The sequence below is a fragment of the Anthonomus grandis genome, chromosome 15 (genome assembly GCF_022605725.1).
Source record: "Anthonomus grandis grandis chromosome 15, icAntGran1.3, whole genome shotgun sequence".
Classification (NCBI taxonomy): Eukaryota; Metazoa; Arthropoda; class Insecta; order Coleoptera; family Curculionidae; genus Anthonomus; species Anthonomus grandis.
The window spans coordinates 398,368-421,955 of NC_065560.1; the positions used below are offsets into that span (position 1 = coordinate 398,368).

The window sequence follows — 23,588 nt, forward strand, 5'->3', positions numbered from 1 at the left end:
TCTCGTGTATTAGGTAAAATTCCCTTTTTCATTCTTGTGGAAATAATCTAGTACTAGGAAATGTAGGAAATACTTCCTAGGTTGGCATCACTGGTTGTCCAATAAAGACTTTTGACATTGACAGTCAAAATGACGTAAATGGCTACGTTTACAACGTATATATTAAATCATATCACAAGGAGTATTTTTTCGTTGTAAATGGTAGCGCATTAAAACTTGATACGCGAATTTGATGCAGAGTAGATGAAATTAATTTTTTTTCGGTCTAAAACACCGCTGGAATCTATTTTGAAGTACCAAATGACAAGTTTAGCATCAATATTTGATTTTCTTTGATATTTAGCTATAATAATCTATATTGCAACCATAGGCAATGTTGTCAGTTCCTCCTAAAACTCTCTAGATTTTTACGTATTTACCTGCCATGATCTAACACCATCAGGACAATATTTGTGAGTTAGTAAATAATACCCAAGAAGAATCTGATGATTCGGCAACAAGGTAAATCTATGAAAGTTTCTTTACCTAAACTTACAATAAAAAGCCCTTTTATAACGTCATTGGGCAAATGGTAGCATAGTCTTCACCTAAGGGTCCTTTCGTGACGTCACTGTTATAAACATGCTATTTACCCCTTGGTAATGATGACCCATGACCCGCCTGTCATGGTGACATGTGTCATATGTCAAAGTAACGGCCAGCCAGCCGAATCCCACCAAACCAAAACTATTCCTTTGATTTTTCAGTTAAAATTGCAAAATTTTCAGCATTCCGCTTCCTATTCTCTTCAATTCGTTGAATATTAAATGAAATTAGTGTGAATCCTTAATTTTGCTTTAATGTAGAAGTTTTCCCAAATCTCTCCTAACTCCCTAATTATATAGAATACCAGAATATATTTGTAAGTTTCTTTATTATCATAGAGCTAACAGGTAAGATATCAGTTAATTTACAAATTATGCCTGAAATCCCGCTAATCGCTTTTTTTTCGTTTAACAATGTTATTTTAATTGCTACCAGACCGTGTACTTGTTAATGGTTAAACTTAAAAAGCAAAACAAGTTGGTACTTAAAGGGGTTCGATTACTAGTGGCCATCTCAATCTTTCTATGCTAAATGAATTATTGTTTGTCTTGTTCAACCTAGAACACATCTTCAATTTTTATCTGAAAAATAAAGCTCGACAGGAAATGCACCCCTTTATCTTATATTAATAATAGCTTTACTAATCTCAAGAATTCACGGGAAAATTGTTATATGTATCAATTAAAACGACATAGTCTAATAATTGTCTTTGTACCAAGGAATAAACAAATTGAAATTAAATTTAAAGAGACCAATTTATACTTATTTCATTTTGTTTTTTCAGGTTCAATATTGCAGCATTTAGGTGTCGAGGGTCGAGGGGGGTTGCTTCACTACAAAATTTATATTTAGCATTTTAGCAACTATGAATATAAGAAGTGAAGCAGCAGGAACCAAACCGATATGCAGATTTCATCAGAAGGGCACGTGCAGATTCGGTAGCAGGTGTCGTAATCGTCATATTGAGGTAGTTGAACATGTGAGACACATCATCAAATAAAGGTGTGTCAACTTGATCAATTCTTTTCAGATTTCCACAGTCTTTTCTCGCTTAGCTATAGTATCCAATAGTCCAAAATCGGATAATAGTCCCAGTACCAGTTCATCTGGCGATACAGCATTGTCAGTCAGTAAAACTGTAGATGATTATTCCACTAAGAAGGCATGTGGTATTTGTTTAGATACTATAATGGAAAAGAATGAAAGACGGGAACAAATGTTTGGCATACTACCCAACTGTAATCATTGTTTTTGCTTCTCTTGCATTAGAAAATGGAGACAGAGCAAAGAGTTTGAGTATGAAGTGTCAAAGGCTTGTCCGGAATGCAGAAAACCTTCAGGTATCTCTTAAATTTTGTTAGATTATTATAATTTAATCAGCTGGTTTCATCTTTAATATCCAATCTATTAACATAGTTTATTTATTTAAATTTGGTATAATTACATATATGTATATTAATGAATACTTAATACAAAAACTGCTATTAGATTGGATATTATGGATGAAAAACAATGATTTGTCAAAGGAATTTCTTACTGGATAAATGTTTGGGGTGGGTGGGGGGTGTAAGTGTTGTTTAAATGAAAAACAATGTTTCTGCAGAGAATATAATATATGCAATATTTAATTTAATAACATGTTTATTTAAATTCAATGCAATTTTATATATAAATATTTAGTATAAAAACAGGGTTATTAGATTGGATAATGTGGACAAAAAACAGTGATTTTTTAGAAGAATTTCATCAAATACTTGAGGTGTAGTAAACAAGTTTAAAAACTAGATATATAAATGACAAAGACAGACAGATAGGAAAATCACGTTAGTCAGAGAGAGAGAGAAAACAACTTGATTCAAAGCGAAGCACAAACTAACGCCATCTAGGAGCTCTTATTTCTTTACAAGTTCATTAACCGACTTCACACTAGATGTCGCGATCGGTACAATTTCATTCAATATTAAATTATCACACTATACAAGCAACCAAAAAATAAAATAAAAACTATTACATATCCTTTACTATGTATAAATTTGAATAACCAATAAAAAATTGACTGTATTTTACAATTACACTGACCGCAATCACTGAGCCTAAATCCACATTGATAAAACATAATTTTGAGTTTTGATAATTTTACGTAATTACAGATATGTGAGACTGTCAAGCCTATCTGTAACTTTTAGTCCATCCACTAGAGATATGCGTATCCGTAAAATGACGTTATATTTTTACCCGTGTTTTTGGTGTTTACGGTTTTGACGTCATACAAATGTTTCAACTTATTTTTATGCCTTGATTGGGATTCTCGGATCCCATAAACGTTTTTTTGGTATAAATGAATGAAATCAACATAAGGTCATATAATTTCTGTGTTTTTGACTTAAATCTTTGCCATCGCTTTATGTCTCAACTGCCTGGAAGAAAAATGTTACCTTATTAATTCTACGCAACTGACAGTCAAATCAGAACTGTAGTTCAACTACTTGATATCTAGAGATTTTTTAAGTGTATGAATGAAAATACAAAACGACTGTTGATTACCTTAAAATAACCTTAAAAAACGCTGTCTTTTCAATTCTAGGCAGTTGTTGATCATCAACATGATGTCAAATTTATTGAAAGATTGCTTCAGTTGTTACCTCATGTAGGGACAGTTCGTACTTCTCAACTGCCTGGAAGAAAAAATTAATTTTAATGATTTTAGACAGGTGACAGTCAAATTGGACGTTCAACTACTTGATATCTAGACATTTTTCCAATAAGTGATTGAGAACACAAAATGATTGTTTATTACCAAAAAGAACTGCCTGGCAAAATATTGTGTCCGCTTTTAGAGATTATTTCAGGAGCGTATACACGAACTCACTTCCTAGCGATCATCCTGTCGTCTCTGAACCTCCCTCGCGCTCGCGGCTACCGACATTATAATGGCGAGCAAGTGTCTCAAAAGCAAAATGACCTCTGGCCCAGATCTAATTCCTAGTTTTTTAGCTAAGGACTGCTCTGTTGCACTAACAGACCTTCTGTTCCAAATTTTTAATCTGATCCTTAACACTGGTATTTTGCCCAATATCTGGAAGCAAGCCAAAGTTTGCCCTATATTTATTTAAAAAGGGCGATGCTGGAACAATAGAGAATTACCGCCCTATATCCATTCCGTGCAATTTCTCAAAGTTATTCGAGTTGGCTCTTTATAAATTAATTTTTCCCAAGGTTAAGTCCATGCTGGCCAACGATCAACATGGCTTTGTTTCTGACCGCTCATGTACTACGAACCTAGCATTCTTCTCTCAGTTTGTGTGCGAAGCACTTAATGATAGAGGTCAAATCGATGTTATCTACACAGATTTTCAAAAGGCTTTTGACCAGATTGACCACTTCATCCTATTAAATAAGCTTGAACGCCAGTTTGGATTCTCCGATCGCTTGATAAAGCTCCTTAACTCCTATTTAGTTGACCGCTCTCAGTTTGTAGTGGTCGAAGGCTTTAGATCTGCTTGTTTTTCACCCACCACTGGAGTTCCTCAGGGCTCTAACTTGGGCCCCCTTCAACGTTTTCGCTAATGACTTGATCTCCACCCTCAATTGTTCTCGCAGATTGTGGTCAATTGCAAGAGAACATTAATACTGTAGTACACCATTGGGGCACTTTGAACCGGCTTAACCTTAATGTTTCCAAGTGTAATGTGGCCAGCTACTTTCGAATCAAAAGTCCAGTTGTCTTTAATAGTGTTGCCGCAAGAGACGAGAGATTCTCGTCTCTCGTCTTGTCTCGTCCTCTCTCGACGAGACGAGACGTAGGTATCGTATCGTAGGAGATGTAGGTGTTTTATTTACGAAATGTGGGTTTATGTACCCAATTTCGTAAACACCCTGTCGGCTTGACAAAAGCCTATTAGATTCAGAGACCTCGGTTTCGGAAGATTGGCGTCACTTTAACCACAGATATAACTAGATCAGTTTGGCTAAATAGGACAAAGCGGGCAAGACGGAAAAACCTTAAGTTCAGAACCATCTATCAACCATTAGGAATAATATATGCATGTTTTATGAGGGGATTATTTCTTTAAGTTGGGTCAATTCCGCCTTCTCTATAAATATTCTAGTAATATTGAAGGTAAATATGAGTTCTTTTGATCATATTTGATGGTTACTATTTGATCATACTTTGATGGTAATTAACGTATTAAATTAATTTTTTTTCCTTATTTTTATGCGAGGATTACACCCTCTACAGGATGCCGCTTACCTTTAAATCACCCTGTATAGATCAGCGTCCTGTTTTTATTTTTATTTTTTTGGTATTTTTGTTATGTTTTAACGGACTTCTCTCGGACGAGAATATCGTCCTCTCGTCGAGACAAGAGAATAATTTTCTCTCGTACGACGAGACGAGACGAGAGAGGGTCTTCTCTAGAGCGGCAACACTAGTCTTTAATTACTCAGTTAATGGAGAGTCTCTGGCAAGGTCTACCTGTTTTAAGAATCTTGGAGTCACCTTTGACCAACAATTTTCTTTTATCCCTCACATCGAAGATACTGTTTCTAGAGCTACTCGCATGCTGGGCATTACTATTAGAAATTGCAAACTTTTTTCGAACACTGCCACTGCCAAAACTCTCTACTAAGCATTTGTTAGATCCAGGCTGGACTACAGCTCCCTCATTTGGTCACAACCAGCACATTCACCTATTAGAATCAGTCCAACGGCGATTCCTTAAATGTTTTGCATTTAAGGATGATGGAGTCTATCCTCCAAGGGGTTAGAGTCCATAAAATGAGAGAATATGCCGGTGACGTCAGACTTCGCGCATCTAAGCTGGCTATCGTTAAGCGTAGAAGCGTAGAATTCTAGCAGATAGTTTATGACTAAACAATCAGTGCCGGGGGTGTATTATGTTAAAATATTATTAAATAAATGGGGTTTAAAATACTGTTAAATAAATTTAAACTTTTCTTTGCTTTATTTATGCGTATGTGGATATAAGTGTTAGCTTTACATACATATATTACTTTAGATACTCAAAATAACGTTTACGATGCGTGTTAAAGAAATACATATGTTTTTTTTATACTCATTATGATACGAACATTATTTGATATTCATTAATGTAATCATCATTTAAGATTATGTCCTTTGAAATACTTTTGTTTAAAAATCAGTTGAAATCTTAAAATATAAAAAAAAAAAATATTTAAAACAAAAATTAATTTTTAAAATATGTTTTAAAACATCTATTTCTTTTCTTTCTTCAGCTATTAAAGATATTAAAAATAAAACTCCACATAAGGGTATATAAATTTTACTGCTCATAAAAACACTACATAATATTATTACGGTATATAATACATATTCATATTATTAAATTAGTCACTATCTGACAAAATGTCCACATTGCTGATAATTGATTCGTCGGAACTCGTTTCCAAATCTTCATCTGATGAGCCAGTGTTTACCGTTAATTTTAGGGAATCTAAAGTTTCATCAAAAAGATTATGATCTTTTATATATTTGTCTTCAATTTTGTCGACATGGTCACAAATGCTTCTCCAATCATCGACAGATACTTCTGCAAATTTTTGCCTCGTCAAAGCTTCTACATCTGCTAACTTAAAAGTTGTGTTCCTGCTTGCTACCCAGTTTTTAACAGTGGCCCAGATTTTTTCAATGGGGTTCAATTCTGGGTGGTATGGAGGCAAACGCAAAGTTGAGTGTCCGTGACTTTCCATTAGTTCGTCAAGTTTGCACTTTATCGGATAAAATCTTTTATTTTGAAGAACTATTTCATAAAGTTCCGTTTTTGTCATTTTCTCGTCATGTTCTAAATTATGCTCCTTAAGCCAATCAATTATGAGTTGCTTCTTACTTCCTGAGGTAACATTCTTTTTTACTTGTACATTATGGTATGATGCATTGTCCAAAACTAAGACCGAATTTGGTGGCAAATTCGGAAGTAATTGGGTTTCCACCCATTTCATGAAATTTTCATGATTCATGTCGTCATGGTAATCGCCACTTTTAGAACCTGAAATGTTATAAGTAAGAAATTAATAAGCACAGAATATATATTTTTTATATCTTACCTGAGCGGAATATAAGTAGACCGTCTTTAACAAAACCATTTTTTCCTCCAGCATGAACGATGATTAATCGCTGTCCTTTTGAAATGGGTTTTCGTATACCGCTTAGGCTTTCGTCAAACCAACCTTTGTCAGAAGTATGACTAATAAAGTTAATGTAAATTCTTTGTTTCTTTGGAGTTGCACTTTTGGTTTATTAATTTGCACTGTAAGATACCTTTTAAAAAAACTACTACATTTTCTTACCTTTAATACGTTACTAGTAACAAACACAAACAAAATAATAGTCTTTAAATTAAAACACACCAAAATTGGAAGAAAAAAGTAGGTAAACACAAATTTAACTGAATTTACACGCACACTCTACACTCTCAACGCGTTCCCAAGTGCGACGACACTGACTTATTGCGAAACACCATCGAACTTCCAAGGGTACTGTGATGAATAAAGCGGAGAGGTATAACTATTATAACGACTTTATCTTTTTCCTTGTGAAAGAGAGAGATGCATGTATTCACGGTCAAGTAAACCTAATCAGGGAAATATGGGGCCTCCCCTTTATTGATTTTTTGGTTTAAAGTGGGTTTGTGCGCATTTTACGTCACCGGCATATTCTCTCATTTTATGGACTCTATGACCATAACCTGCTGCTCTCTAGATATACTGAACGGTCACTTGCGAAGAGGAGAGAAATGCATTCAGTGAAATTCTTGTTTAATTTACTTAACCATAAAATTGACTGCCCATCCCTTTTGCAAAGGATTGCGTGTCAACACACTTTAACACTATTGCTGATTCTTGTGACATTCACCATGACAATTTGGCACTTATTTTAAATCACCTGAAACCGTCGATTCCGACAAACTGCATTCGGTCTAGAAGGTACTAGAAGAAAATAATTTTAATACATTTTCAGAGCAACCCAGATAATAAAGTACTACTTGATCGAAAGCCTTCTGAAAATCCATGTACAGTTATCTACTTGACTTCTGTTGTTGTCTTGCTAATAGGGATGGGTTATAAGAATGCGGCGACGCATAGCGATAAAGTGTCTTTACCCACAAACACGACACGTTTAACGCGAGTTTTTTCTCCACAGATTTCGTATATCCGAGTAAAATCTGGTTCGAGCGTCAAGAGGAGAAAGACAACTTCATATTCTGCGAGAAGGCGCGCAGACAAAAATTACACTGCAGATACTTCAAGAGGGGCGACGGGTCGTGTCCGTTCGGCAACACGTGCCTGTACAGACACGCCCTGCCCAACGGGAAAAAACTGGACGTCGGTCCACCGAAACCGCGCAGATGGAGGAACCGGAACCACGCGATCACCGACGAAGTGCTGGAGGGCGTCAATCAGTTGATGTTCTGGATGGGGGACGATTTACATTCCGTCATAGACGACGACGACGATGACGACGATGATGATGATGACGGTGTTATCGAGGATTTCGAGTTGGATCTGGACGATCCGTTGATCGCGATGCAGTATTACGATCGTGGCGATATCGGTCGCTACATCGCCATGGGTCGGCTCTTGAACGAGACCGATGTGTCCGAGAGCGACGACGACGACGATGATCGAATCGGGCTTCCGATCTTCTTATAACCGGCTGTTATTATTTTGGTTTGGATATTATCCTGCGTTTTGTTTTAAGTCCTAGATAGTTATTTTTTATTATTATTATTATTATTATTTTCATTAATATTTACTGGAGGGCGTATTCTGTTACGAGACATTAAAAACTTTGTTAGATGGTTCGAACAAGTTTGCCATCATAAATATCGTAATGTCTTTACTATTAACGTTTTTCAATGGTTAATATAGATGTTTTTACCTCTTTTTCTTTTTCGTTCCTGTATAAGTTGAATCGTTGGCAAAAGGAACTTTCGTAAAGGCACAAGACTTCGCATCGGTCACATAAAACCCACGTTTAAGATTAAATAGCGCTAAGTTGCAATTGTATATAAATCGTTTTCAACTGGATTATTATGAAATTGCATTATTCTGACGTATTTATGATATTTAGAGACGAGATAGATAATTTCATAATATTCATGGGACCCAGATCGGTTTATATGCATAAAAGAGGTAAAAAGTCCACTTTTTGACTTTCTACCGCATCTCACCTCTCGGGAACACTCTGGATCATTATGAAATTGTACTTTTCTTATTTAATTATGAACCCTAGAGACAGGAGAATTGATTTCATAACGATCGTCAAAGATTCATGGGACTCAGATTGGTTTATATGCATAAAAAGGGGTAAAAAGTCCACTTTTTGACTTTCTACCGCATCTCACCTCTCGGGAACACTCTGGATCATGATGAAATTATACTTTTCTTACTTAATAATGAACCCTAGGGACAGGAGAGATGATTTCATAACGATCGTCAAAGATTCATGGCACTCAGATCGGTTTATATGCATAAAAAGGGGTAAAAAGTCCACTTTTTGACTTTCTACCGCATCTCACCTCTCGGGAACACTCTGGATCATTATGAAATTATACTTTTCTTACTTAATAATGAACCCTAGAGACAGGAGAGATGATTTCATAACGATCGTCAAAGATCCATGGTACTCAGATCGGTTTATATGCCCAAAAAGAGGTAAAAAGTCCATTTTTTCACTTTCTACCGCATCTCATCTCTCGGGAACACCCTGGACCATTATGAAATTGTACTTTTATTATTTAATAATGAACCCTAGAGACAGGAGAATTGATTTCATAACGATCGTCAAAGATTCATAAGACTCAGATCGGTTTATATGCATAAAAAGGGGTAAAAAGTCCACTTTTTCACTTTCTACCGCATCTCACCTCTCGGGAACACTCTGGATCATTATGAAATTGTACTTTTCTTATTTAATTATGAACCCTAGAGACAGGAGAAATGATTTCATGACGATCGTCAAAGATTCATGGGACTCAGCTCGGTTTATATGCATAAAAAGAGGTAAAAAGTCCATTTTTTCACTTTCTACCGCATCTCACCTCTCGGGAACACTCTGGATCATTATGAAATTGTACTTTTCTTATTTAATTATGAACCCTAGAGACAGGAGAAATGATTTCATGACGATCGTCAAAGATTCATGAGACTCAGATCGGTTTATATGCATAAAAAGAGGTAAAAAGTTCAATTTTTCACTTTCTACCGCATCTCACCTCTCGGGAACACTCTGGATCAGTATGAAATTGTACTTTTCTTATTTAATTATGAACCCTAGAGGCAGGAGAGATGATTTCACAACGATCGTCAAAGATTCATGAGACTCGGATCGGTTTATATGCATAAAAAGAGGTAAAAAGTCCATTTTTCACTTTCTACCGCATCTCACCTCTCGGGAACACTTTGGATCATTATGAAATTGTACTTTTCTTATTTAATTATGAACCCTAGAGACAGGAGAGATGATTTCATAACGATCGTCAAAGATTCATGGGACTCAGATCGGTTTATATGCATAAAAAGGGCTAAAAAATCAACTTTTCTAAGTCAGAGACATTTTTCCAACCAATAGTAAAGCAAGGACTGATTTCCGAGGATTTACAGTACAGTCACCTGGTTGGGAATATCCTGTTTACTAAGGAGTGTGATGTTTGCAAAAAAGTAAATCCTCAAATTGAGTTTTTGTCTACAAAGGATCGACTTCAGGGCAATTTTACTGACAATTATTCACAAAGAGATCTTTGAAATTATGTGCCTTTACAACAGTATCATCAGTCAATCGTATCGTATATTCAAAACTTAAGCATTGATGATAACTCCTGCTTGTCTGTTATTTATTTAGTGCAAGACTCGTTGCAAAAAATAGCTGCAGTAAAGTACACACAAAAGGTGAGTCATTTATTGCTTTATACCTTATAGAAGGAAAGCAGAGAAATGTTGAAGTTAAGTCATTTAGAATCAAGAAATAGGGTCTTGTAAAAGGACAAAAATGAAAATTTGGGAAGGTAAAGTTTCTTTTTCTGGTATACAAATTAAAATTAGGAAAACCTGAATGAAAACCTGATACAAAAGAGCAACAAAAAAGCATATTACATAAACCATTGGTCCTCGGGTAAACTGTCTCTTAATTAAAGATTATGCATCTCTTAAAGCCAATATTGATTTTTTAGAGACACAAGCCCTCTCATTTATTCCCATATAATTTTTCTTCTGAATCCAATGAGACCATCACTAACTAAGGTCATAGCTAACTGGTCAAAGAACTATTACTCTATCTGGGTTTTATACGTTAAACGATTAAAAAAAACCTCTTAAATATGGTATATAAAAGAACGGTGTCGCCATCTCTTACACTCCTCATAATCACTGAAACAGAATATCGAACGATCGCATTCGTTTCGATTGAAACCCCCTGCTAAAAGCAGCAGCAGCAGGCAAAGACCAGAATTATTATTATACTTTCACCTGCGGTGTTTCAGTCTTCGGTAGTTGAACTCTTCGTCGTCGAGGTATTACATCCGTCCACAACAAGACCGTATTATTACTAGAACATCGGGCTTTAACAGTCGCGGAAAACATGTTGTTGTCGTCGTCATTCATTTCCTGTATCTCTCTTTAAATACTCCCGAATAAAAAAAAAATCACAAAAACTATGGTGACTATTGTTATTGCTTCTTGGGCGAGGTAATGTCACATTTATTTGGTAAGTCGATTCAATTTTTTTTATTGCAACAATATAATTCGCGGAGAAGTAGTTGAATAATGAACGTTGATTTACCTTGAAGAAATTTGTAATTCAACAAACAGTTTGTATAGTGTGTAGGATCATATTTGCGGCAGGATTGTTTAAATTGATGCGTAATTATTGTTGTTGAATGAATATAAAGGTAAATACGACGTGATGTAATCAGGCATCAGAAGTAGTAAGAATTTTTAAAGAGGCGTATGTAACTCAGTAAATGCTGTAATGATTTAATGGGTACACATAAAAATTAAGGCTTTCTAGTATTACTATTCTTGCATATACCTTTATTCATATTATAAAATTGTTAAAAGGTAAAATACTTGCAGATAATAATTTGGTTTATAGTATACCGGTCTGGTCAACTCAGTTTTGAGTGCATAGTCCAAGTATTCTGTCTTAGGTTTGTTACAATTTTGTGAGACGACTGAAATAGATGTACTGAGTTCTTTGCTCTAGGTACTAGAATATTCCTTTGTATAAATGAAAGTACGAAGAAATAAATAGGATTTCTGCTCATTGAAAGATTCTCCATCATCAGAAGGCTGTTGATTTTTTTTGTTGATAAAATTGGCGTTAAAGTTGGAACTTAAATTTTGCCCCATTACCTCCAATTTACAGGTTTAACGAAAACATCGTCAATAAATAAGATTATTGACGATTATTGAAATTCTTCTACTTCTCTTCACTTTTTAACTCAATTATCCCAAAAATAATTGGCCTAAAGAACATATTGTAAATGGGACGATTCTCTACCAAAATTTGTTGTTAAAATTCGATTGGATTTCGAGAACATCGATTGCAAACCTGACATTTTATAGGAAATAATCATCATAACCAAAATTGCTTACTTTTAATTTTTTTCTCCTTCCAGGAGTCTAAGGCATTAAATAAAAAACCTGGAATAACTCACTTATTGGCTCATTTTCCTGCTATAATTAATCTTTGGGGGCACTTAAGTGCCTGAAATAAGCTTGTCAAATAAATTTAGTGTCTGTAAAAGACTTTTAATTAATCTTCCCCACTGGTTCACACGCTTGTCATTAATTTCTATAAAGTGCCTGTAATGATCCTTTAAGGTACTTGAGTGCCTAGAATAGGTCTCCTATTAGCTTAGTTACTTGCTATAAATAAGCTTCGAGGACACTTAAATATCTGGAATAAGCTTGTTCCTTAATTTAAGTGCCTGTAAGAGACTTAATTAATTAATCTTCTCCACTGGTTCACATGCTTGTCATTAATTTCTATTAAATGCCTGTGAATGATTCTTACTTAAGTGCCTAAAATAAGCTAGAATAAGGTTGTTATTGGCTCAATTACCTGCTATGAATAAGCTTCTGAGGCATTTAAGTGCCTGAAATAAGCTTGTTAATTAAATTATAATGCGCGGAAGACACCCCTTTTGCATTAATCTGCCAAGCACTCGAGAGCCGCGGCTCAGAACCCTGTTTGAACGCGGCTGAACTACGTGCTGGCGAGACCGGTCACGCAAAAATTTGGTCACGGGCCATACAGGAACGTCCTCTCCTTCTGATGGGCAGTGACTGCATAGTGCATGGCTCCACTCCAGTGACCGTGAACTGCGAGGGATTCGTAACGCACATTGCAGGCAGAGAGGAGTGGCAGCATTCCAACAGACCTGCATTACTAAATAGGGGGACCATCTGGTACACAGATGGCTTCAGAATTAACTAACAGAGCTGGATCAGGGCTTTTTGGTGGGATCCCACATACCAGTAGGGCATACTCGCTGGGGGAGCACGCCACTGTCTTCCAGGCCGAAGTATTCGCTGTATTAAAATGCGGACAGAAAATCCTAAGCAGCGAACACCGCAATACAGTTGTATCAATATGCTCGGACAGCAGAGCTGCCATTAAGGCTATCACGGCCTCAAAGGTAAGCTCCAAGCTTGTACTAGAGTGCATAAAAGTCCTAAAAAAACTGATACAGGTTGGCTGCAGGGTCCAGCTCGTCTGGATACCTGGCCACGCAGGCCATGCAGGTAATGAGGAAGCGGACTCTCTCGCCAGACTGGGATCCGCGAATGTGCCGATGGGGCCAGAACCCATAGTTGGTATCGCCAAATGCGTTGCGGTCGCGTCATTGAAGGGTCTGCTGGACAAGTGGACCCACCGAAGATGGACCGAGTCCCCTGGTATGAGACAAGCCAAAGCGTACATAGGTGGGCTTTCTGCCTGTCTCACCAAAAATCTACTACGCCTAAAAAGACGCGAAATTCGGCTAGGGACAGGTCTTTTAACTAGTCACTGGCACTTAAGAAGCCATCTCCATACTATCGGTATTGCGGACAACCCGGAATGCCGATGGTGCTGTGAGGAGGATGAAACCGTTGAACATGTAGTGCCAGCGCGCCAGGTTCAAATACTTGGGTAACACTTTCAGTGTACCGAGCGACTTTAAGTCCTTCAGACCAGGGAGTCTTATCGGTTTCTCTAAGGTTGTTGGGCTCTGGTAACCCCCGGTGGGGCATGACGGGTCCATCAGGAGACCTATATGCACAACTGCCTTGGCAGCCCCACTGTTTCGTCAATTCAATGCCCGGAAGAGACTTAAATTTCTATAAAGTGCTTGTAATGATCCTTTAAGGTACTTGAGTGCCTAGAATAAGTCTTTTATTTACTCATTTTCCTGCTATGAATAAGCTTCTGAGGCATTTAAGTGCTTGTAGTAAACCTGTTAATTAAATTAAATACCTGTAAGAGGTTTAATTAATTTATCTCACTAATTCACGTCACTTGTCATTAATTAGTACACAGTGCCTGCAATTATCCTTTAAGGTGCAATTATCCTTTAACTTGAGTGCCTAAAATAAGCTTCTGATTAGATAAAAAATTTGGAATAAGTCTCTGATTGGCTGAATTACCTGTTATAAATAAGCTTCGAGGACATTTTAGTACCTGGAATAAACTTGTTAATTAAATTAAATGCCTGTAAGGGACTTTTAATTAATCTTCTTCACTGGCTTACATGCTTGTCATTAATTTCTATAAAGTGCCTGTAATGATCCTCTAAGGTACTTGAGTGCCTAGAATAAACTTCTGATTAAATAAAAAAACTGGAATAAGTCTTTTATTTGCTCGTTTCCTTGCTATGAATAAGCTTGTAAGGCATTCAAGAGCTTTGTAATAATAGCCTGTTAATTAAATTAAATACTTGTAAGAAAATTCATTAATTTATTACATTGGTTCAAAATTAAATCTTGGACAGAAAAGTGACATTTTCACTCATTACTCAAAACAATCAAAAATATTTTCCAAGAAAACTGGAATTATGTACAAAAAAATTTCACTCTGTTGACTCAATACTAAGAGTAACTGGTCTAATGGAAAATACGTCAAATCAAAAAATATACATTGGGTGACATTAATGAGGAATTTTTTGAAAGATTGCAATGGTTTTTTGGAAAAATTGACTCGAAATCAAAATCAAGCGAATTATATTTACAGGGTGATCAAAAATCAACGTTTTTGTACCTGGTGCTAATGGAAAAACGACCTATTCCAATCCCTTTCCTCTAATACAGACGCGATTAAATGCCTCTTTTACTGAGTGGCACTAAATTAATGTTTCACACCCTCGTAACCAAAAGGCACCGTAGATAATACCCATAACTCAGGTTTCGAATGCATAGTCTAAGTATTCTATAAATCTTAAGTTTGTTATAATTTTAATTAACAATATTAACCTTAACTGAACTTATTTAGAAAAGTTAATTCTTTAACGTACTAAATTCTTTACCGGATTTAAAGTCCACGTGAGTAAATGCACACTGAATAACTAATTAAGTTGAAATGACGCCGAATCTACTATTCAGGTGTACAATTAATTTCTAGTTCGAGTGCCACATACTGATAGTTTTAATAGTCTGTTAATGAAACTAGTTAGTTATTTAGAACTTAGTTTAAACAAATTATTTATCAATTGGTTTAAGAGGGACATAATATTTATTTCCCATCCAAATATTGTTTTATTTTTTATGATTTCCGGTCAGGCGTATCATATAGGTGGGTTCGTTTATTATATTCTCTTTTCATTTTTAAACCCACTGGCCTGGATCCACCGATTTAATTATTTCACATAAAATCATTACCGTACATAAAAGGAGTTAATTAAGTGCAAGTGTTTTAAAATTAAAAGTTCGTGAGAAGATTTTTTTTTTAATTAATCGTTTTAATGTGTGTGATGACCCCAAGAAATTGTGATTTGATACGATTGGATTAATTTCTAAGGAATGCATTAATTTTTATAAACTGTATATACTTTTATATAAATTAGAACAATTGTCCATGGCCAAGGACCTGGAATATTTTTTTATTTCTTCCAGGAAGTTGAGACTTAATATCGGTTGGTTAGATGGAATTTCGAAATAGCCTGGAAGGTCCGTTGAAATGACTCACTCAACTGCCTGGAAGGAAGCATTAATTCCATTCGTTCAGGAATTAAAACGAGAAAATGGAATTATTAAAATAATCTTTAGAAGACTAGAAGATCTACTTCAACTGCTTGGCAGGATCATTAATTTAATTCGTCCAAGCATTTCAACGAAACCTACATATTCAAATAATTTTTATTCTTATAAATAATAAATGCAATGTGAAATTGCTACTGAATCAAATTAATATAACAAAGGCATAACTTAAATGGATCTGATGCCTACTTTTGTATAAAATTTATAATTGTAATAAAATGCTTATTAAGAGAACAGTTTTAATTAAAAATCCCCTGACTTATAGGAAAATTCAAATTAATTTAATTTTGTTTCTATAATAGATACAGCAGAGATTTTTCATTTAAGAGTAGAAACATGGTCATGACAATAAGGAAAAAAAATTAAAAATTTCTTCCAGGCAGCTAAAAATCCCAAAAATTACCTGGAAAACATGCTTTTCTTTAAACTGAACGAACAAAATCCAGCAAAATGTCCCTTTAATTGCCTGGAAAAGGAGAATTGTGTAACATTCGTTTCAAGAAGCTGCTCCAACTGCTTCCTTTTTCAACAGTTGAAAATTGAAAAAAAATGTTTTTTCAAGTGCCTAGAAAAGTTCAATTATCTCCCATTTGCTCACGTAGCTAATATCAGAGTACCCGAAAATTTTCCCTATCCAATGAATTTTTTTAAATTGATTTCCTGGAAGAATAATTTCCAGATATTTTCCTGCATTTCTTCTTTAACTCTTTTTATTTTAAAGCCTACTGACCTGGATCGACCGATTTAATTATTTCACGTGAAAGGACTTAATTGAGTGCAAGGTATTTTAAAAGCTAACGTTTTAAGCCCTAAAATGAAAAATTGACTTGATCCCAAGAAATTGTGGTTTATTTGTATTAATTTTTAAGGGGTTTAATTTATGATCACCAACAATCAACAGAAGACTTCAAAAGCAACATGGACTTAAGAAAATGCAATGCAAACACTTTGCATAAATCAGATATTAAAATATTTCAAATACCGATAATTTATTTTCTATAAACCTGGTCGTTACATGACCAACATTATTATTTTATTCAAAAAACACTTAGTTGCCCGAACAAAGGTATGCATTTTCGATTTGATACATACCAATTAACACTACGGTACCTACCTTGAATTAATTAATATGAAAAACTGTTCGTATTAAATTTATTGAACCTGGTGTACCAAGGAAATTATTATCTATCAACTACTTCTTCCTCTAACATACTCTACTTTTTATTTCTCTCTGATTTACACATAACAAACGGAATTTCAGGAACTTACAAAATACTTACATGGATCACCACCATTCGTGATGTTCTTACAAAACGGACTTCGCAAACCCGAACCTGAAGGAAGTTCTCTTAAACAGCAACAAACCAAAGACTCGAGGAGTCAAGAAGAGTGCAGTAGGGCGTTACACATTTTGGATTCTGCTCCTGCTCCAGGATGGACGGCCCACGTCACAAAAGAAGGAAGACTATATTATTGCAAGTGAGTACACGGATCTATACTTTTCTAACCTTAAAAGTCTTATTACAAATTACTATACCGGTTTGGCAAATGTCTTTCTTAAGTGCGAATATACAAAAAATCAATATTTTCAAAAAATATTTTTTTTTTCAAAATTTTGTGCGAATTTGGAAAAACGCTGAAATAGGTGTCCAATGAAATCGTCCAGAGAATATGTGTACAAATTTTCAAAGTGATATTTGGTCAATTTTTGGAGTTATGAATATTCTGTCGTATAATTGGAAAAAAATAATAAATATTTTCAAAAAATATTTTTTTTTTCAAAATTTTGTGCGAATTTAGAAAAACGCTGAAATAGGTGTCCAATCAAATCGTCCAGAGAATATGTGTACAAATTTTCAAACTGATATTTGGTCAATTTTTTGAGTTATGAACATTGTGTCGAATATATAGAAAAAAATAATCAATATTTTCAAAAAATATTTTTTTTTTCAAAATTTTGTGCGAATTTGGAAAAACGCTTAAATAGGTGTCCAATGAAATCGTCCAAAGAATATGTGTACAAATTTTCAAACCGATATTTGGTCAATTTTTGAAGTTATGAATATTCTGTCGTATAATTGGAAAAAAAAAATCAATATTTTCAAAAAATATTTTTTTTTTCAAAATCTTGTACGAATTTGGAAAAACGCTGAAATAGGTGTCTAATGAAATCGTCCAGAGAATATGTGCACAAATTTTCAAATTAATATTTGGTCAATTTTTGGAGTTATGAACATTGTGTTGTATATATAGAAAAAAATAATCAATATTTTCAAAAAATATTTTTTTTTTCAAAATTTTGTGCGAATTTGGAAAAACGCTGAAATAGGTGTCCAATGAAATCGTCCAAAGAATATGTGTACAAATTTTCAAACCGATATTTGGTCAATTTTTGAAGTTATGAATATTCTGTCGTATAATTGGAAAAAAAAAATCAATATTTTCAAAAAATATTTTTTTTTTCAAAATCTTGTACGAATTTGGAAAAACGCTGAAATAGGTGTCTAATGAAATCGTCCAGAGAATATGTGCACAAATTTTTAAATTAATATTTGGTCAATTTTTGGAGTTATGAACATTGTGTCGTATATATAGAAAAAAATAATCAATATTTTCAAAAAATATTTTTTTTTTCAAAATTTTGTGCGAATTTGGAAAAACGCTGAAATAGGTGTCCAATGAAATCGTCCAAAGAATATGTGTACAAATTTTCAAACCGATATTTGGTCAATTTTTGAAGTTATGAATATTCTGTCGTATAATTGGAAAAAAAAATATATTTTCAAAAAATATTTTTTTTTTCAAAATCTTGTACGAATTTGGAAAAACGCTGAAATAGGTGTCTAATGAAATCGTCCAGAGAATATGTGCACAAATTTTCAAATTAATATTTGGTCAATTTTTGGAGTTATGAACATTGTGTTGTATATATAGAAAAAAATAATCAATATTTTCAAAAAATATTTTTTTTTTCAAAATTTTGTGCGAATTTGGAAAAACGCTTAAATAGGTGTCCAATGAAATCGTCCAAAGAATATGTGTACAAATTTTCAAACCGATATTTGGTCAATTTTTGAAGTTATGAATATTCTGTCGTATAATTGGAAAAAAAAAATCAATATTTTCAAAAAATATATTTTTTTTCAAAATCTTGTACGAATTTGGAAAAACGTTGAAATAGGTGTCTAATGAAATCGTCCAGAGAATATGTGCACAAATTTTTAAATTAATATTTGGTCAATTTTTGGAGTTATGAACATTGTGTCGTATATATAGAAAAAAATAATCAATATTTTCAAAAAATATTTTTTTTTTCAAAATTTTGTGCGAATTTGGAAAAACGCTTAAATAGGTGTCCAATGAAATCATCCAAAGAATATGTGTACAAATTTTCAAACCGATATTTGGTCAATTTTTGAAGTTATGAATATTCTGTCGTATAATTGGAAAAAAAAAATCAATATTTTCAAAAAATATTTTTTTTTTCAAAATCTTGTACGAATTTGGAAAAACGCTGAAATAGGTGTCTAATGAAATCGTCCAGAGAATATGTGCACAAATTTTCAAATTAATATTTGGTCAATTTTTGGAGTTATGAACATTGTGTCGTATATATAGAAAAAAATAATCAATATTTTCAAAAAATATTTTTTTTTTCAAAATCTTGTACGAATTTGGAAAAACGCTGAAATAGGTGTCTAATGAAATCGTCCAAAGAATATGTGTACAAATTTTCAAATTAATATTTGGTCAATTTTTGGAGTTATGAACATTGTGTTGTATATATAGAAAAAAATAATCAATATTTTCAAAAAATATTTTTTTTTTCAAAATTTTGTGCGAATTTGGAAAAACGCTTAAATAGGTGTCCAATGAAATCGTCCAAAGAATATGTGTACAAATTTTCAAACCGATATTTGGTCAATTTTTGAAGTTATGAATATTCTGTCGTATAATTGGAAAAAAAAAATCAATATTTTCAAAAAATATATTTTTTTTCAAAATCTTGTACGAATTTGGAAAAACGTTGAAATAGGTGTCTAATGAAATCGTCCAGAGAATATGTGCACAAATTTTTAAATTAATATTTGGTCAATTTTTGGAGTTCTGAACATTGTGTCGTATATATAGAAAAAAATAATCAATATTTTCAAAAAATATTTTTTTTTTCAAAATCTTGTACGAATTTGGAAAAACGCTGAAATAGGTGTCCAATGAAATCGTCCAGAGAATATGTGTACAAATTTTCAAAATGATATTTGGTCAATTTTTTGAGTTATGAACATTCTGTCTTATATATAGAAAAAAATTATAAATATTTTCAAAAAATATTTTTTTTTTCAAAATCTTGTACCAATTTGGAAAAACGCTGAAATAGGTGTCCAATGAAATCGTCCAGAGAATATGTGCACAAATTTTCAAATTAATATTTGGTCAATTTTTGGAGTTATGAACATTGTGTTGTATATATAGAAAAAAATAATCAATATTTTCAAAAAATATTTTTTTTTTCAAAATTTTGTGCGAATTTGGAAAAACGCTTAAATAGGTGTCCAATGAAATCGTCCAAAGAATATGTGTACAAATTTTCAAACCGATATTTGGTCAATTTTTGAAGTTATGAATATTCTGTCGTATAATTGGAAAAAAAAAATCAATATTTTCAAAAAATATATTTTTTTTCAAAATCTTGTACGAATTTGGAAAAACGTTGAAATAGGTGTCTAATGAAATCGTCCAGAGAATATGTGCACAAATTTTTAAATTAATATTTGGTCAATTTTTGGAGTTATGAACATTGTGTCGTATATATAGAAAAAAATAATCAATATTTTCAAAAAATATTTTTTTTTTCAAAATCTTGTACGAATTTGGAAAAACGCTGAAATAGGTGTCTAATGAAATCGTCCAAAGAATATGTGTACAAATTTTCAAATTAATATTTGGTCAATTTTTGGAGTTATGAACATTGTGTTGTATATATAGAAAAAAAAAATCAATATTTTCAAAAAATATTTTTTTTTTCAAAATCTTGTACCAATTTGGAAAAACGCTGAAATAGGTGTCCAATGAAATCGTCCAGAGAATATGTGCACAAATTTTCAAATTAATATTTGGTCAATTTTTGGAGTTATGAACATTGTGTTGTATATATAGAAAAAAATAATCAATATTTTCAAAAAATATTTTTTTTTTCAAAATCTTGTACGAATTTGGAAAAACGCTGAAATAGGTGTCCAATGAAATCGTCCAGAGAATATGTGCACACATTTTTAAACTGATATATGATCAATTTTTGGAGTTATGAACATTGTGTCGTATATATAGAAAAAAATAATCAATATTTTCAAAAAATATTTTTTTTTTCAAAATCTTGTACGAATTTGGAAAAACGCTGAAATAGGTGTCCAATGAAATCGTCCAGAGAATATGTGCACAAATTTTCAAACTGATATTTGATCAATTTTTTGAGTTATGAACATTCTGTCGTATAATTAGAAAAAAATAATCAATATTTTCAAAAAATATTTTTTTTTTCAAAATCTTGTACGAATTTGGAAATACGCTGAAATAGGTGTCCAATGAAATCGTCCAGAGAATATGTGCACACATTTTTAAACTGATATATGATCAATTTTTGGAGTTATGAACATTGTGTCGTATATATAGAAAAAAATAATCAATATTTTCAAAAAATATTTTTTTTTTCAAAATCTTGTACGAATTTGGAAAAACGCTGAAATAGGTGTCCAATGAAATCGTCCAGAGAATATGTGCACAAATTTTCAAACTGATATTTGATCAATTTTTTGAGTTATGAACATTCTGTCGTATAATTAGAAAAAAATAATCAATATTTTCAAAAAATATTTTTTTTTTCAAAATCTTGTACGAATTTGGAAATACGCTGAAATAGGTGTCCAATGAAATCGTCCAGAGAATATGTGCACAAATTTTCAAACTGATATTTGGTCAATTTTTTGAGTTATGAACATTGTGTCGTATATATAGAAAAAAATAATCAATATTTTCAAAAAATATTTTTTTTTTCAAAATCTTGTACGAATTTGGAAAAACGCTGAAATAGGTGTCTAATGAAATCGTCCAGAGAATATGTGCACAAATTTTTAAACTGATATTTGATCAATTCTTGGAGTTATGAACATTGTGTCGTATATATAGAAAAAAATAATCAATATTTTTAAAAAATATTTTTTTTTTCAAAATCTTGTACGAATTTGGAAAAACGCTGAAATAGGTGTCCAATGAAATCGTCCAGAGAATATGTGTACAAATTTTCAAACTGATATTTGATCAATTTTTGGAGTTATGAACATTGTGTCGTATATATAGAAAAAAATAATCAATATTTTCAAAAAATATTTTTTTTTTCAAAATCTTGTACGAATTTGGAAAAACGCTGAAATAGGTGTCTAATGAAATCGTCCAGAGAATATGTGCACAAATTTTCAAACTGATATTTGATCAATTTTTGGAGTTATGAACATTGTGTCGTATATATAGAAAAAAATAATCAATATTTTTAAAAAATATTTTTTTTTTCAAAATCTTGTACGAATTTGGAAAAACGCTGAAATAGGTGTCCAATGAAATCGTCCAGAGAATATGTGTACAAATTTTCAAACTGATATTTGATCAATTTTTGGAGTTATGAACATTGTGTCGTATATATAGAAAAAAATAATCAATATTTTCAAAAAATATATTTTTTTTCAAAATCTTGTACGAATTTGGAAAAACGCTGAAATAGGTGTCTAATGAAATCGTCCAGAGAATATGTGCACAAATTTTCAAACTGATATTTGATCAATTTTTGGAGTTATGAACATTGTGTCGTATATATAGAAAAAAATAATCAATATTTTCAAAAAATATTTTTTTTTTCAAAATCTTGTACGAATTTGGAAAAACGCTGAAATAGGTGTCCAATGAAATCGTCCAGAGAATATGTGCACAAATTTTCAAACTGATATTTGATCAATTTTTGGAGTTATGAACATTGTGTCGTATATATAGAAAAAAATAATCAATATTTTCAAAAAATATTTTTTTTTTCAAAATCTTGTACGAATTTGGAAAAACGCTGAAATAGGTGTCCAATGAAATCGTCCAGAGAATATGTGCACAAATTTTCAAACTGATATTTGATCAATTTTTGGAGTTATGAACATTGTGTCGTATATATAGAAAAAAATAATCAATATTTTTAAAAAATATTTTTTTTTTCAAAATCTTGTACCAATTTGGAAAAACGCTGAAATAGGTGTCCAATGAAATCGTCCAGAGAATATGTGTACAAATTTTCAAACTGATATTTGATCAATTTTTTGAGTTATGAACATTCTGTCGTATAATTAGAAAAAAATAATCAATATTTTCAAAAAATATTTTTTTTTTCAAAATCTTGTACGAATTTGGAAAAACGCTGAAATAGGTGTCCAATGAAATCGTCCAGAGAATATGTGTACAAAATTTCAATGTCAGGATACAACTGTGTCAGGACACAACTGTGAACTGAAAAAATTGTCCAGGGAATATGTGTACAAATTCTTGATGGTTTCCTTATTCATGGCCTAGTAAATACATAATTATACACTTCACGTATTACAGTCTAACGAAGTAACATATTGCCATTCCGTCATTGAATTCGGCACGTAACACAAATCATTATATTACTTAAAGAATTTTGAAACTTTTGAAACTAAAAT

General features: G+C 32.7%; 3 protein-coding genes and 1 long non-coding RNA gene across 6 annotated transcripts in view; 3 read left to right on the forward strand and 1 right to left on the reverse strand.

Annotated features, from left to right (window-relative positions):
• The window catches only part of LOC126745108 (acyl-CoA Delta-9 desaturase-like), a 170,096-nt gene that overhangs the window by 83,681 nt on the left and 62,827 nt on the right, over window positions 1-23,588 (forward strand). The window lies entirely within an intron of this gene.
• On the forward strand, window positions 674-8,511 carry LOC126745110 (probable E3 ubiquitin-protein ligase makorin-1). 2 transcript variants are annotated; one of them, XM_050452829.1, is made up of 4 exons: window positions 674-932; window positions 1,370-1,552; window positions 1,616-1,925; window positions 7,769-8,511. In XM_050452829.1, exons 2-4 carry the CDS (start codon window positions 1,451-1,453, stop codon window positions 8,275-8,277), a joined length of 921 nt encoding a protein of 306 aa, XP_050308786.1. In that variant the 5' UTR covers window positions 674-932; window positions 1,370-1,450; the 3' UTR covers window positions 8,278-8,511. The 2 variants fall into 2 exon arrangements, with proteins under 2 accessions (XP_050308786.1, XP_050308787.1); XM_050452830.1 differs by having other exon boundaries at window positions 674-901.
• On the reverse strand, window positions 5,876-14,341 carry LOC126745117 (uncharacterized). 2 transcript variants are annotated; one of them, XR_007663430.1, is made up of 3 exons: window positions 14,254-14,341; window positions 10,016-14,203; window positions 5,876-9,842 (listed from the first exon to the last, which is right to left on the reverse strand). It is a non-coding gene; the product is annotated as an uncharacterized LOC126745117 (long non-coding RNA). The 2 variants fall into 2 exon arrangements; XR_007663431.1 differs by lacking the exon at window positions 14,254-14,341 and having other exon boundaries at window positions 5,876-9,668; window positions 10,016-10,912.
• Window positions 11,180-23,588, forward strand: part of LOC126745104 (FERM and PDZ domain-containing protein 4) — a 42,046-nt gene continuing 29,637 nt past the window's right edge. The window contains exons 1-2 of the mRNA XM_050452814.1: window positions 11,180-11,329; window positions 17,120-17,337. Of these exons, the coding sequence (XP_050308771.1) occupies window positions 17,159-17,337 (179 nt within the window). The 5' untranslated portion in view covers window positions 11,180-11,329; window positions 17,120-17,158. The remainder of the gene's footprint in view (window positions 11,330-17,119; window positions 17,338-23,588) is intronic.

Excerpts from the sequence above, each read along its gene's own strand:
- LOC126745110 (XM_050452829.1), top strand. The coding sequence starts at position 1,451 with ATGAATATAAGAAGTGAAGCAGCAGGAACCAAACCGATATGCAGATTT. Across the intron at positions 1,553-1,615 it reads GTCGTAATCGTCATATTGAG|ATTTCCACAGTCTTTTCTCG; the intron begins GTAGTTGAACAT and ends AATTCTTTTCAG. Across the intron at positions 1,926-7,768 it reads GGAATGCAGAAAACCTTCAG|ATTTCGTATATCCGAGTAAA; the intron begins GTATCTCTTAAA and ends TTTTCTCCACAG.